Source organism: Erinaceus europaeus, chromosome 12 (genome assembly GCF_950295315.1).
Source record: "Erinaceus europaeus chromosome 12, mEriEur2.1, whole genome shotgun sequence".
NCBI lineage: Eukaryota > Metazoa > Chordata > Mammalia > Eulipotyphla > Erinaceidae > Erinaceus > Erinaceus europaeus.
Window position 1 is genome coordinate 90,151,624 of NC_080173.1, and position 13,587 is coordinate 90,165,210.

The 13,587-nt window shown below is 41.1% G+C and overlaps 1 protein-coding gene across 1 annotated transcript in view; it reads left to right on the top strand.

Moving 5' to 3' along the window:
* Positions 1-13,587, top strand: part of DNAH9 (dynein axonemal heavy chain 9) — a 340,864-nt gene that overhangs the window by 86,824 nt on the left and 240,453 nt on the right. The window contains exons 20-24 of the mRNA XM_007522773.3: positions 3,156-4,026; positions 6,086-6,216; positions 6,995-7,121; positions 11,506-11,658; positions 13,156-13,281. Coding sequence (XP_007522835.2) covers positions 3,156-4,026; positions 6,086-6,216; positions 6,995-7,121; positions 11,506-11,658; positions 13,156-13,281 — 1,408 coding nt within the window. The remainder of the gene's footprint in view (positions 1-3,155; positions 4,027-6,085; positions 6,217-6,994; positions 7,122-11,505; positions 11,659-13,155; positions 13,282-13,587) is intronic.

The window sequence follows — 13,587 nt, forward strand, 5'->3', positions numbered from 1 at the left end:
TTAAAAGAGGGTATAACTCACGTGGCCAGTATGCTTATTTTGTCATGGGCATGACCCAGGTTCTAGCCCAGCCCCGTGACACTGAATTAAGCTTCAGTGCTGCGATGTCTTTCTCTCTATCTTTTTTTTGTGTGTGTCTTTCTGTCTGAAAAAACTAATCCAGAGTGGTGACAACCAAAAACTAAAAATGGGGTAGCCTGACTTAAATAAAGAGAGTGGGTTTAGGAAGCTGGTTGGTAGCGCAGCAGGTTAAGTGCACATGTGCAAAGGGAAAGGACCGGCGTAAGGATCCTGGTTCGAGTCCCCGGCTCCCCATCTGCAGGGGGGTTCACTTCACAGTGGTGAAGCAGGTCTGCAAGTGTCTCTCTTTCTCCCCCCCCCAACTTTCCCATCTCTCTCAATTGCCCTCTGTCCTATCCAACAACAATGACGGCAGTCACAACAATAATAGTAGCAACAATGATTAACAACAAGGGCAACAAAATAAGAAAAAACGGACTCCAGGAGCAGTGGATTCCTAGTGCAGGCACTGAGCCCCAGCAATAATGCTGGAGGCAAAAAAAAAAAAATAGTGAGCTTTGTACTCTTTTCAGGCTCTTTTCAGTGTTTTTCAGACTTCTAGACATTGTTGCCTGTGGTACTACAAGCTATGAGCATTAGCTGCACACAGACAAGGATACAAACTGAACACTTTTCAGGAACCACCTGAAAAGTTTGGGGTAGGGGGAGATAACTTAATGGTTATGCAAAGAGACTCATACCTGAGGTTCCAAAGTCCCAGGTTCAATCCCCCATACCACCATAAGCCAGAGCCGAGCAGTGCTCTGGTTAAAAATAAAACAAAATAAAGAAATAAATAAATGAAAAGTTTGAAAAGTGTCATTGCCTGGATTCTGGACCCCTGAAGCCCAATGATTCTAATTGCATTGAATAAGGGAATAGCCTGGACATAAGAGAAGATTCTAAGGTTTAACCAGTAATAATGATCAACAATACTCTAGGGTAAGAGGCTTATAATTCAGCGTGGAACTTCTAAGTGTTGGCTTTCTCACTTAAAAACTACCTGACAAAGAGAAAGTAGACAGAGACAGAATGGGACAGAAAGTGTGTGTGTGTGCATGTGTGTGTGTGTGTGTGTGTGTGTGAGAGAGAGAGAGAGAGAGAGAGCGCACAAAAGGAAGAGAGGGAAAGATATAGAGGACAAGAGATAGAAAGACAGAGATTTAGGTAGAGATAGAAACACAGAGAGGAATCTAGACAGACAGAGACGGAGATCCAGAGAGAGAGGGATGACAAGACTGGAAACAACAGAGAGGGAGAGAACGAGCCGGTGGATTCCCCAAGAGTGGCTGGCTGACATATCTAGGAGGTAAAACAAAGAATGATTCTGACTTCCAGATTTTGCTCACAGTAATTGCTGGGTTTTTGTGTGCATACTTAAAAATTGCTTTCCTAGAGGCTGGGGATGAAATTCAGGAATAGAAAGCACATTTCACATTTATGTGTCCTGGTTTTGATTCTAGGAACTTTTTTTTTTTATAAAGAGGTGGTTTCTGGATATAAATTTGATATAAAAAATGTTAGGGGGTCGGGCGGTAGCGCAGTGGGTTAAGTGCACATGGCGCCAAGCGCAAGGACTGATGTAAGGATCCCGGTTCAAGCCCCCCAGGTTCCCCACCTGCAGAGGGGTCACTTCACAAGTGGTGAAGCAGGTCTGCAGGTGTCTGGCTTTCTCTCCCCCTCTTTGTCTCTCCCTCCTCTCGATTTCTCTGTCCTACCCAACAGCAAAAACAGCTATGACAACAATAACAATAACTACAACAAGCACAACAGCAAGGGTAACAAAAGGGGAAATGGCCTCCAGGAGCAGTGGAGTCATAGTGCAGGCACTGAACCCCAGCAATAACCCTGGAGGCAAAAAAAAATTACGACAATGGAAAATATGAAAAGTTTTACAGTTTGCATGTATTCAGAGAAGATAATAATAGATATACCAGTGATTTTATTATGAGTATGATTTTTTTTAATTCATATTTATTTATTTTCCCTCTTGTTGCCCTTGTATGTTTTGATTGTTGTTGTAGTTATTATTGTTGTTATTTATGTCGTTGTTGGATAGGACAGAGAGAAATGGAGGGAAGAGGGGAAGACAGAGAGGGGGAGAGAAAGACAGACATCTGCACACATGCTTCACTGCCTGTGAGGCTACTCCCCTGCAGGTGGGGAGCTCGGGGCTTGAACCGATGAGTATAATTTTGAGTTTTTTTAAATAGCAACAAATTAAGTCTAAAACTAATTAGCTGGACAAATTCCCTCTATCTTAAATGTATGAAAGGAGATGAATAAATGAATAAAAGATGCTCCATTTACAAAAAAAAAAAAAAAAACAACTGCCATTAGTACTTCTTGGCTGGGCATTTGGCTTTACAATGTCTGAAGTAAAATGAGAGTATTCTATTTTCTCAAGCACTCTGCAAGTCAACATGTAGAAACAGAATCTAAAGGGATTAGAGCCAAGGGGTGTTCTCCTCCACACGTAGGTGGGAGGGTTGGTGAAAGGAGAAAACAACAGCTGTGTCTCTTCACATCTCAGATGTGGAGAACAGAACCAAGCATTGTGTCATTCTTGCATTGCCCTGTTTCAAACTAGTCACACCCCACCCCAACTTAAGCTAAATGTCTTTTCTTCTTAGACATGGCTAAAACTCACTGTTCTTTTTTAATTTTTTTATATATTTTTTTACTTTCCCTTTTGTTGCCCTTGTAGTTTCTTCATTGTTGTTGTAGTTGTTATTATTATTGATGCCATTGTTGTTAGATAGGACAAAGAGAAATGGAGAGAGGAGGGGAAGACAGAAAGGGAGAGAGAAAGAGAGACACCTGCAGACCTGCTTCACTGCCTGTGAAGCAACCCCCCTGCAGGTGGGGAGCCAGGGGCTCGAAGTGGGATCCTTATGCTGGTTCTTGCACTTTGCGCCATGCGCGCTTATGCTGCTGCGCTACCGCCCGACTCCCAGAACTCACTGTTCTTTACTGAAACACTGAGCATGTAAGGATTTGAGCAGGTGTTATGTTGATGGTTGTCAGAAATGAATCTTGATGTGCCTTACTTACTTACTTACTTACTTACAGAGGGAATGCGTTGAATTTCCTAGGTTTGATAGCACTGACCCTCATCAAATGTTGGATGTCAGGCACATGGAGATACTTGAGATGGAATCCACCATGGCCTCCATTTCTGAGTCCGCCAGTTTATTTGAGGTCAGTGTTCCTGATTACAAGCACCTGAAGCAGTGTAGGAAGGAGGTCTGTCAATTGAAAGAGCTTTGGGACACAATTGGGATGGTGACCTCCAGTATCCGTGCCTGGGAGAGCACCAAGTGGAAGGACATTAATGTGGAGGCGATGGACTTGGAGTGCAAAAGGTTTACCAGGCACATCAGGAACCTTGACAAGGAGGTCAGGACTTGGGATGCTTTCACAGGCTTGGAAAGCACTGTGGTGAACACCTTGACCTCTCTGAGGGCAGTGGCCGAGCTGCAGAACCCAGCCATCCGGGAACGGCATTGGAGGCAACTGATGCAGGCAACAGGTGTGAGCTTCGCCATGGACGAGGGCACGACTCTTGCACACCTCCTGCAGCTCCAGTTGCACCACTTTGAGGATGAAGTCCGGGGCATTGTCGACAAAGCTGTGAAAGAGATGGGTATGGAGAAGACCTTAAAGGAGCTGCAAACGACCTGGGCTGGCATGCAGTTCCAGTATGAGTGCCACCCCCGTACCCGTGTCCTGCTGCTTCAGTGTGATGACGACCTCATTGAGGTGCTGGAGGACAACCAAGTGCAACTTCAGAATCTGATGATGTCCAAATACATCGCCTTCTTCCTGGAGGAAGTGTCAGGCTGGCAGAAGAAGCTGTCCACAGCTGACGCCGTCATCGCCATCTGGTTTGACGTGCAGCGCACATGGTCTCATCTAGAAAGTATATTCATCGGATCTGAAGATATACGGGCCCAGCTTCCCCAGGTATATGTTCAGGAATCCTGCTCTCTTTCTTGTTTTCTTATCCAGGTCAAGGGTGGGAAAAAAAAAAATCACCCATTTTCTGCAGCTCCTAGATGCTGTCTCTGCCTACCCATAGGGACTTCATTTATGTTATTTATTAACTTCACTAATGTTGACGTTGCAAATCACCAAAAGGCAGACAAAGAAAAGGAAAGTGAAATGGATGTCTGTCAGTCTGTGTCTAGATAGGGCAGCAGTGTGAATGGAGAAACTATCTCTTTCTTTGTTTTGTTTTGTTTTGTTTTGTTTTGTTTTGTTTTGTTAAGCTCACAGAAAGACACATATTAGCTCCTGCGGTTTAGGATGAGCTGCTCTTGAATTGCTCGACAGACAACTGCTAAGCAATTTGAGAGTAGAAGTGAGCATTATTTCCAAGAAAATGCATGCTCCTTCTCTCTCTCTTTTTAAAGATTTTTTTTTTTTTATGAGATAAAGAAATTGAGAAGGGAGGGGGAGTTAGAGAGGCAAAGAGACACTTGCAGCCCTACTTCACCACTCATGAAGCTTTCTCCCTATATGTGGAGCCCCGGGCCTTGAACCCAGGTCCTTGAGCACTGTAATGTCTGCACTTAACCAGATGCACTACCACCTAGCCTCTTAAATGCAGGTTCCTTCTCATGGGCTAGCTATCCAATAAATCTCTGACCAGCATGTTAAATACTAGTCTTCAACTAATACTAACAAATTTCTCTAAAATAGGTGTTCTTTTCATTACGGACTCACCTGTGCTTCATTTCCCCCTCTAATTTGTCTTAATTGATGTGCCATTAACTAACACTCCCTTCAGTAGACTCTAATTCACTTAGAAAACACTTTTTTTTTTGCAGACTTTCTCTGTATCCTTTCAGCACAGCCAATTTTTTTTTAACTTACAAATCAGTGTGATTTACAAACATCACCTGTTGTCCAATCCTGTTTAAAACAAAGTGGATGCCGTGAAAACATCATATGCTTCCAGCTCAACCCACAAAAGTATATTGAATGTGAAAATGCAGATCAGAGGTTGTACATTTGCAGTGAAAAATGATATTCTTTTTCATATGCCTTAGTCACTCCAGCAACCCTACGAGGGTGTGTGTGCCTGAGGGGAAATGATTGTGTCCAATTAGATTTGACATCATCGTAGTAGATTTGATTAAGATCATGCTTATTAGGTTTATGAGAAAGTTCTGAACCAGAAAGAACATTGGTTGCACTGTCTGCCTGACTTAGAAATTAGATGTTTTCTCTTAGCTGTTGAAGCGTGGACTGGTGATGTCTAGGGGGTCCCTTTAGTCTTTTTCAAAGTGAACCTCAACCTCAAAATTTTTAATAATAATGCCAACGTGTTTCTTGTTTTGTTGGCTTTCATTCTTCCTTGAGTGGACCGGGGTATTTTTCAGTGTCTACAAGAATGTTGGAAATGTTGGAACCCAAGAGGGTGGGTGCAGAAGCAAAGAAGAGAATCTGGCCACCTTCTAAATTAAACATTGAGGTGGCTTAAGGAAAAGAAAAGTGAACAGGTGCCACTTTTGTCTCTTAAGTTATTTTGTTTTGGAAAATGTAATTATTTGAGATAAAAGCCGGAGAGGTAACTCAGCAGGCAGATTTGAGAAAATGCATGTGTGAAAGCCTGGCTCAAGCTCTCTCTTCACATAGACCAGAGTAGGGCCAGTGCTTGGGTATCTGTTTCTCTCTCATAAAGTAAATGTCTTTGAGACAGTTTCCACGTTAAGTTTTTAATCTAAAAAATATATTGAGTGATAAAATATGCATATACAAAAGTTCATGGTACCTCTCAATTATTTTCATACACCTTGAGGGATTCTCTTAAGACCAAAATGTGTGACGGGTATTTTCTACCTTTAACGTTTGCATTGGACAACCTGCAAACTGCCAAGTTGTTTCATAAATGGGGTTTCTTAAAACTGAAGGAAGCGATAGTTAATTCCCCCCTCCATTCTTACTTACGGGATTCTAAAAGATATGAAGGCATCCATATTGATTTTGAATTCCCTCTCCCTTCTATTTTTATTTACAGGATTCTAAAAGATTTGAAGGCATCGATATTGATTTTAAAGAGCTAGCTTATGATGCTCAGAAAACTCCAAATGTGGTGGAAGCCACCAACAAATCAGGACTTTATGAAAAACTGGAAGATATCCAGAGCAGGTAATGATCTCTTTATCCACATCCGCCTATGCCTGAGTGAATGAGTATGTGTTTACATTGATTTGCTTGTGTGTGTTTGTGTGTGTGTGTGGGGGGGTGTTGTATGGATATTATTAGAGGTATTTATTCAGATAGAAAAAATGTGGGCAGGGGTAGATGGCATAATGGTTATGCAAACAGACTGTCATGCCTGAGGCTTTGAAGTCCCAGGTTCAGTCCCCTGCACCACTGTAAACCAGAGCTGATCAGTGCTGTGGTAAAAAAAAAAAAAAAAAAAAGATAGAAAAAATACATTGTGTTGGGGGCCAAACGGTAGTGCACCGGGTCAAACATGCATAGTATGAAGTTCAAGGACTCTACTAAAGATCGGGTTCGAGCCCCCAGCTTCCCATCTGCAGGGGGGGGAGGTCACTTTACAAGCAGTGAAACAGGCCTGCAGGTGTCTATCTTCCTCTTCTCTGCTCTATCTTCCCCTTCTCTCTCAATTTCTTTCTTTCCTATCCAATAAATTTTTAAAAAGGGAAAAAATGGCCTCCAACAGCAGTAGATTCATAGTGCCTGCACTATAAAAATGTAGTGTGTTTACAAATGTTTATAAATCCATAAGCATCTTGTGTTGATTCCTGCAAACATTTCTTATCTTTGAAGTTAGGTAACATATGTGTGCACACAGGTGCATGCACACACACACACACACACACACACACACACACACACACACACACTTACAAGAGCTTGCTAGACAAGTTTACTTAAGAAGTTCTGTCTTTGTCCTCAGATTGTACCTGTGTGAGAAAGCCCTGGCAGAGTACCTGGATACCAAAAGACTTGCCTTCCCTAGGTTTTACTTTCTCTCCTCTTCTGATCTCCTGGACATCCTTTCCAATGGCACAGTTCCACAACAGGTAAGCTGGAGGAGGGGATATTGCAAAGACAGTCACAGGAACTGAGGACCTCCCAAAGGAGAGTCTGAGATCCTCATGTCTCCTCTCTCTGGTAGTGTGCATATTTCAGACCTATGTTGCCGCTAGCATTATGCCTCATCTGATAGTTTTTTTTGTTTGTTTGTTTACACCATCGCTTCTTCTCGGGATTCCATCTGTTGCATCAAAGACTATTTCTCTCTAAAGCAGAACTGGAGAAGCCTTGAGGATGGTTAGCAAGGGTAAGAGAGGCTATGTGATTACAAAAGAAGGCTTTTAAAAAATTGTATTATCTTTATTTATTTATTAGATAGAGACAGCCAGAATTTGAGAGGGAAGGGGGAGATAGAGAGGGAGAGAGAGAAAGAGAGAGAGGAGAGAGACACCTTCAGCCCTGCTTCACCACTCATGAAGCTTTCCCCCTGCAGGTAGGGACCATGTAACATGTGCGCTCAACCAGGTGCGCCATCACCTGGCCTCTCCAAAGGAAGTTTTTGATCTGATTCTAATGACACATTTAGTAAATGACAGCTAATAGCTGTGGCTAAAGTGGGAAGATTTTTTTACATTTATTTATTTTTATTTATTTTCCCTTTTGTTGCCATTGTTGTTTAACATTGTTGTGGCTATTGATGTCGTTGCTATTGGATAAGACAGAGAGAAATGGAGAGAGGAGGGGAAGGCAGAGAGGGGGAGTGAAAGAGAGATACCTGCAGACCGGCTTCATCGCTTGTGAAGTGACTCCCCTGCAGGTGGGGAGCCAGGGCTCCAACTGGGATCCTTATGCTGGCCCTCGAGCTTTGTGCCACATTCATTTAACCAGCTGCGCCACCGCCCGACTCCCGGGAAGTTTTTTGTTGTTTTTTTTAGAAAAAGATCTTTATTGTAGTACTCCTTTTCCATAGGAATTGTCTTTTTGTATTTCTACCGGGAATGGTTGAGAGGTTCTTCAACAGAGCCAAAAGATAGCATCCGCACATAATTTTTCCTTCGCTACAATTAAATCGTTTTTTTTTTTTTAAATCCTGTGGTGAGGGGTAGACATGTGGCTTCCTGGGCCAGTGGGGGGTGGGGGTGGGTGGTTGGGATGGGACACAGTCTTTTGGTGGTGGGAATGGTGTCTATGTACACTCCTAGTAAAGTGTAGTCATAAATCGTTTTTTAAGCTATTTTGAATTTGTGATTAAAGTGGTATACAAGATCTAAGGGTACAGGGTATATTTCCATGTGGCACCCACCATCACCAGCTCTGTGCCCCATCCTCCTGACAACCATGAGAGTTCTCACAAAATCTTAGAGACAGTTGATTTATTATTTTTTTTCAAGTTCGTGAGTTCCAATTCTCGACACTCTACATATGAGTGAAACCAGTTAGTAGTCTTTCACCTCTTTATTTTACTAAGCACAATCATCTCCAGTTCCATCCATTTTGTCCCACAGAATATAAATGTCTTTTATTGCAGAGTAGTATTCCACAGAATATATATCCCATAACTTTCTATAAAGTTATCTCTGCAATTAACTTTTAAAATGTAGTTTTGGTTTGTTGCTAAGAAGCAAGTACTAAAAAAAAAAAAAAGCCTTACTAGTTAAGATTTGCCCTATAAATCGAAATATTTCTAAAGTCTAGTCTTGGCATGTAAAAGTTAAGATATTTATTATATTAATATTCTGTTTGTAGTTATATTTCCATAAATTCTCTGCTTAGGAAGGACTAAAGATCAAAATGTGCCATGCTTTTTCAAACTTATACACACTGTACTCATTAATAAATATTCATTTTATTTATTTAGCATTTTGCATGAGTAGATCTTTAAATCATTACTCCCCTAGCCCTTGCCTTTCAGAGATGCGGTGTGACAGAACTTTTCTATATATGTGATTCTCTGGGATTTTCAGATGTGAGTGACAGGATGATTGAATTTAAATTCATGGGTCACAGCAATTCCCCCTCAAATTTCTACAAAATTGCTCCACTGTTTCTCATTACAGAGAATTTATCTGGGGTCTACTTATTTATTTGTATTAATCCTCCTATGTAGTCTAATTTATTTTTATCTGGATTTATGTAAAGATCAAAATTTAATTTTAGGAAATGTATATATTTTAGACAATTGATTTAATGTTTTAATTTTTGCAGCAAATGATGAGGCTTTCTCCTGTTTGGGAACAGAGCTTGCATAGACTTGTAAAACTATTATTTCTTTATGCTTTCAAATAATAATTCTATTTCTTCTCTGGATTTTCTTCTCTAGGTTATATTTTTGTAAATTTAATTCCTCTTGTCCCTGTGCTATATACGGTACCTTCATATATCTGTATTTTCACATAGTCAATATTCTTTTTATTTTAATGCTACTACAAAGGTTCTATTTTTTATAATTGTAGTGAATCCTGGTCTAAGTATGGGGCCAAGTATTTATGAAAAAGGAGTCTGGTACATATGTGGTAATTCTGAAATCAGATCAAATACATGGGTCAACAACTCTAACAATGCCATATATATGTTATATATATGTTATATATATATATGCATATATATTAACAAGCTCAGTGATAGTTAGCATATATCTGTTCTGTGAACTTGCCAGCCTCTCTAGTCCTGACTGCTTCTCTGGGTGATATCTATGTCTGTGTCTATGTCTATGTCTATGTCTATGTCTATGTCTATGTCTATGTCTATGTCTATGTCTATGTCTATATTATCTATATCTGTATCTCTATCTCTATCTATATCTCTATCTATCTATATATCTATATATCTCTATATATCTCTATCTCTATATCTATCTATATCTATCTCTATATCTATCTTTATTATAAAAGCTGTGAGAGATACGGGCATGTATATGAGGAGAAAGCATATGGGTTGTGCCAGAGAGACTTACAAGGCTGAGGATCCAGTACCCGAGGTGTATTCACCAACACAGCAAGGAAGAGCTCAGCAGTGCTCTGGTAACTCTCTTTGTATATCTGGGTTCTGCTAAGGAAATTGCTCCTGTGGCCTCTCACAGCCCAGCCGACAGATGGTGTCCAGGTGTCCACACATCACACTCAGAGAGATTCCCAGAAAAGGGCATGCTATAGTCAAGTAGTAGAACAATCCTGAATGTCTCCCTCCTCTGATTGACCACTGGATAAAGAAGTTATGACAAGGGAGTTGGGCGGTAGCACAGCGGGTGAAGTGCAGGTGGCACAAAGCCGGTTCAAGCCCCCGGCTCCCCACCTGCAGGGGAGTCGCTTCACAAGCAGTGAAGAAGGTCTGCAGGTATCTATCTTTCTCATCCCCTCTCTGTCTTCCCTCCTCTCTCCATTTCTCTCGGTCCTATCTAATAGTGACGATAACAATAATAACTATAACAACAACAACAAAACCAACAAGGGTAACAAAAGGGAAAATAAATAAATAAATAAGAAATTTATGATAATAATAAAAAAGGAAGTTATGACACATATATCCAGTGGAATGCTACTCCTCAATTAAATAAGACATTGTGTCTTTGGGATAAAATGGATGGAACTTAGTGTCGAGAGTGAAAGTCAACCACTGGATGGTTTCAAACTCGTGAAATATAGAGAATCAAAACATAGTAATGTGCAGTAATGAATGGTATACACACCATCTCTACGACTTTGCAAGAACTATAGTGACTATTGTTGTAGGCTGAGGGACACAGAACTTGGGTGGGAAATGTGGAATTATGTCTCTCTGATCTTATAAATAACTATATTAAATAATATACTACCTTCCTAATAATAACTATATTAAAAAAACTAAATCTAGGAGTACAAATTGGGGTGCCAAGTGTCTGTTGTATTCACAAAACTTTGTCAGAGAGATGATGTCTGTTTCTGCAACCTGCCAACTTCTTCTCATCTCAGACTCCAACATTGCTCTGTCTGACATAACCTCCTAAATCATTCCCTAATGTAAAGAACCTCTCTTTTATGAATCAAATCTTAGGGAGAAACCCTGGCTCTTCCAGGTTCAAATCTGGTAGTATTATTCTTTAGTTTATCTTCTGTTTATCTCTTGAGGCATAGCAATATTTTTTCAGAAGAGGGCTTATTCATTAGCCAACATTTCCTTCTGATCTCTTACCACCTAGCAGAATTTATTCAAATTTTTATGGCTTTATAGGTTTGTAGCAAGTATGTGAGTCACACTTGTTTTTATGTTTCTTTGGTTAATTCTGTCCAAGTCATTTTGTTCCTGTCCTCATATGACCTTCATTGCCACAGAATTTCTACTTAAATGTTTGGAATCTACCCACCGCTTTAATGGTAGTTACCTGCTAGATATCTTCTTTATATTATTACTTTCTGTCCATAATATCTAATCTTTTGGCATGGTTTCCCTTCCTAGGTTCAACGCCATCTTTCCAAACTCTTCGACAATATGGCCAAGATGCAATTTCAGGAAGATTCCAGTGAGAAACCAAGTAAGACAAGTCTTGGCATGTACAGCAAGGAAGATGAGTATGTTGCCTTCAGTGAGCCCTGTGACTGCAGTGGGCAGGTAACACAAAAGTTCTGTTTGTTTTTTTTTTTTTTTTTCATATCTTTCTCTAAGTTATTTCCATTCAAATTTCAACCTTTTCGGATGACCTTTCTGACCTTGAGCCAAAGCTGCTGTCTGTGCCCTGGGTTTGTCGTTTTCTCTTGACGTGAACCGTGAACCACCCTGAGAACAGCTTTGAGTGCCTGCTTTCCTCTTTGGGGAAGGACATATGTCAGCATTCATATTTCTTTCTCAGTCAAAGGCCTGTGCAGAGAGGAATAAATGCACATAAATTACTTTCTGCATCAATGAGAAAAGAGTTTTTTAAAAATGATTAGCAGCACCTGCAGACTTTAATATGACCACCCCTGGGGCACCCCACTGGGGAATCTGGAACACTGATATCTTCCCTGGGAGAAGATGCCCTTTGAAATCGACTATTTCCCAGAGATGCCATTTCTTTGTACAAATGTACTTCAGATTCACTTTCTTCCACTGATCTATTGCTTGGGGAGCCAACTGCTACTCTGCTCCAAAACTTACTGCCTCTAAATCTCTCAGGTAAAAGTCAAGAAACACAAAGAATGGAATGATTCTACTCTTTTTAATTTATTTTTTATTATCTTTTTATTTATTGGATAGAGACAGCTAGATTGAGAGGAGGAGGGAAGCTAGAATGGGAGAGAGACAGAGAGACACCTGCAGACCTGCTTCACCACTCGCAAAGCTTCCCCCCTTGAGGTGGGGACCGAGGGCTCGAACCCTGCTCCTTGTGCACTGTAGCGTGTGTTCTCAACCAGGTGCGCCACCACCCGGCCCCATGATTCTACTCTTAAATCCCCCTTCCCACTTGCTAGTATCAAAACTGAGGTATCAGCCTTTCATACGGCATTATCCTAAATTATCCAACAACTCATTATCCCTGGGAGCACTAATCTAGTCTAAAGTAATACCTAGAGAAAAGACCTTTTACAGGTTGCCACCTCTATATATGTGCGACTTGGCAAACATTGTGAACCAACAAATAATGAGTTGTTTTCGGTTTTATGAGAGGGACTCTGGGGTTTAATTTAGAATGTGTTATTTCTGTAGACTCAGAAAACAGTTGGAAAAATACAATACTGGCTTACATCTCTATGTCAGTGTGAGAAAGAGATGAGAGTCCAATGATCTATTTATCCCTACCTCAACTCAGATTAACACTTCCTGATACAAACTCAGATAGCAAGCCCATTCATTCCATTAACCTGCCTCTCTGCCTTGCATGTTCCAGAGTAGCTCACCAGCCTGTATAGAGCCTAGTTCCCATCCTTCTTTTGTTACACAAACAAAATGTCTCCTTGCCTCTTTTGGCAGATGTTTGGAGTTATATGCCAAACCTAGGCATTGTGTTATATGCCATTGGAGTTATATGCCAAACCTAGGCATTGTGTTCATCCCCCCCAGACTGAGTGGAAGAAAATGTCTAGCTAACTTGTTAGAAACCCAGTGTCTGACCCAAAGTTCTTCTTCCAGGTAGAAGTATGGTTGAACCACGTGCTTGCTCACATGAAGGCCACTGTGAGGCACGAGATGACTGAAGGTGTAACCGCCTATGAAGAAAAGCCAAGGGAGCAGTGGCTCTTTGATTATCCGGCTCAGGTATTTGCCCAGCTGAAATCCTTATAGTTCCCCATTCTCCTCAAGACTGTCTTCCTCAGTATCCTTCATCAGCCTTAAGGGTTGTCAGATGTCAGATGTCAAATACACTATGAACCTCACAATCAGAAAGGATGACCTGGTTGAGTGCACATGTTACAACATGCAAGGACCTGGGTTTGAGCCCCCCAGGCTCCACCTGCAGAGGGAAAACTTTGCACGTGGTGAGGCAGTTCTGCAGGTGCCTTTCTTCCTCCCTCTCTGTCTCCTCCCCCTTCCTCTTGCTCTCTGTCTCTAGCCAATAAATAA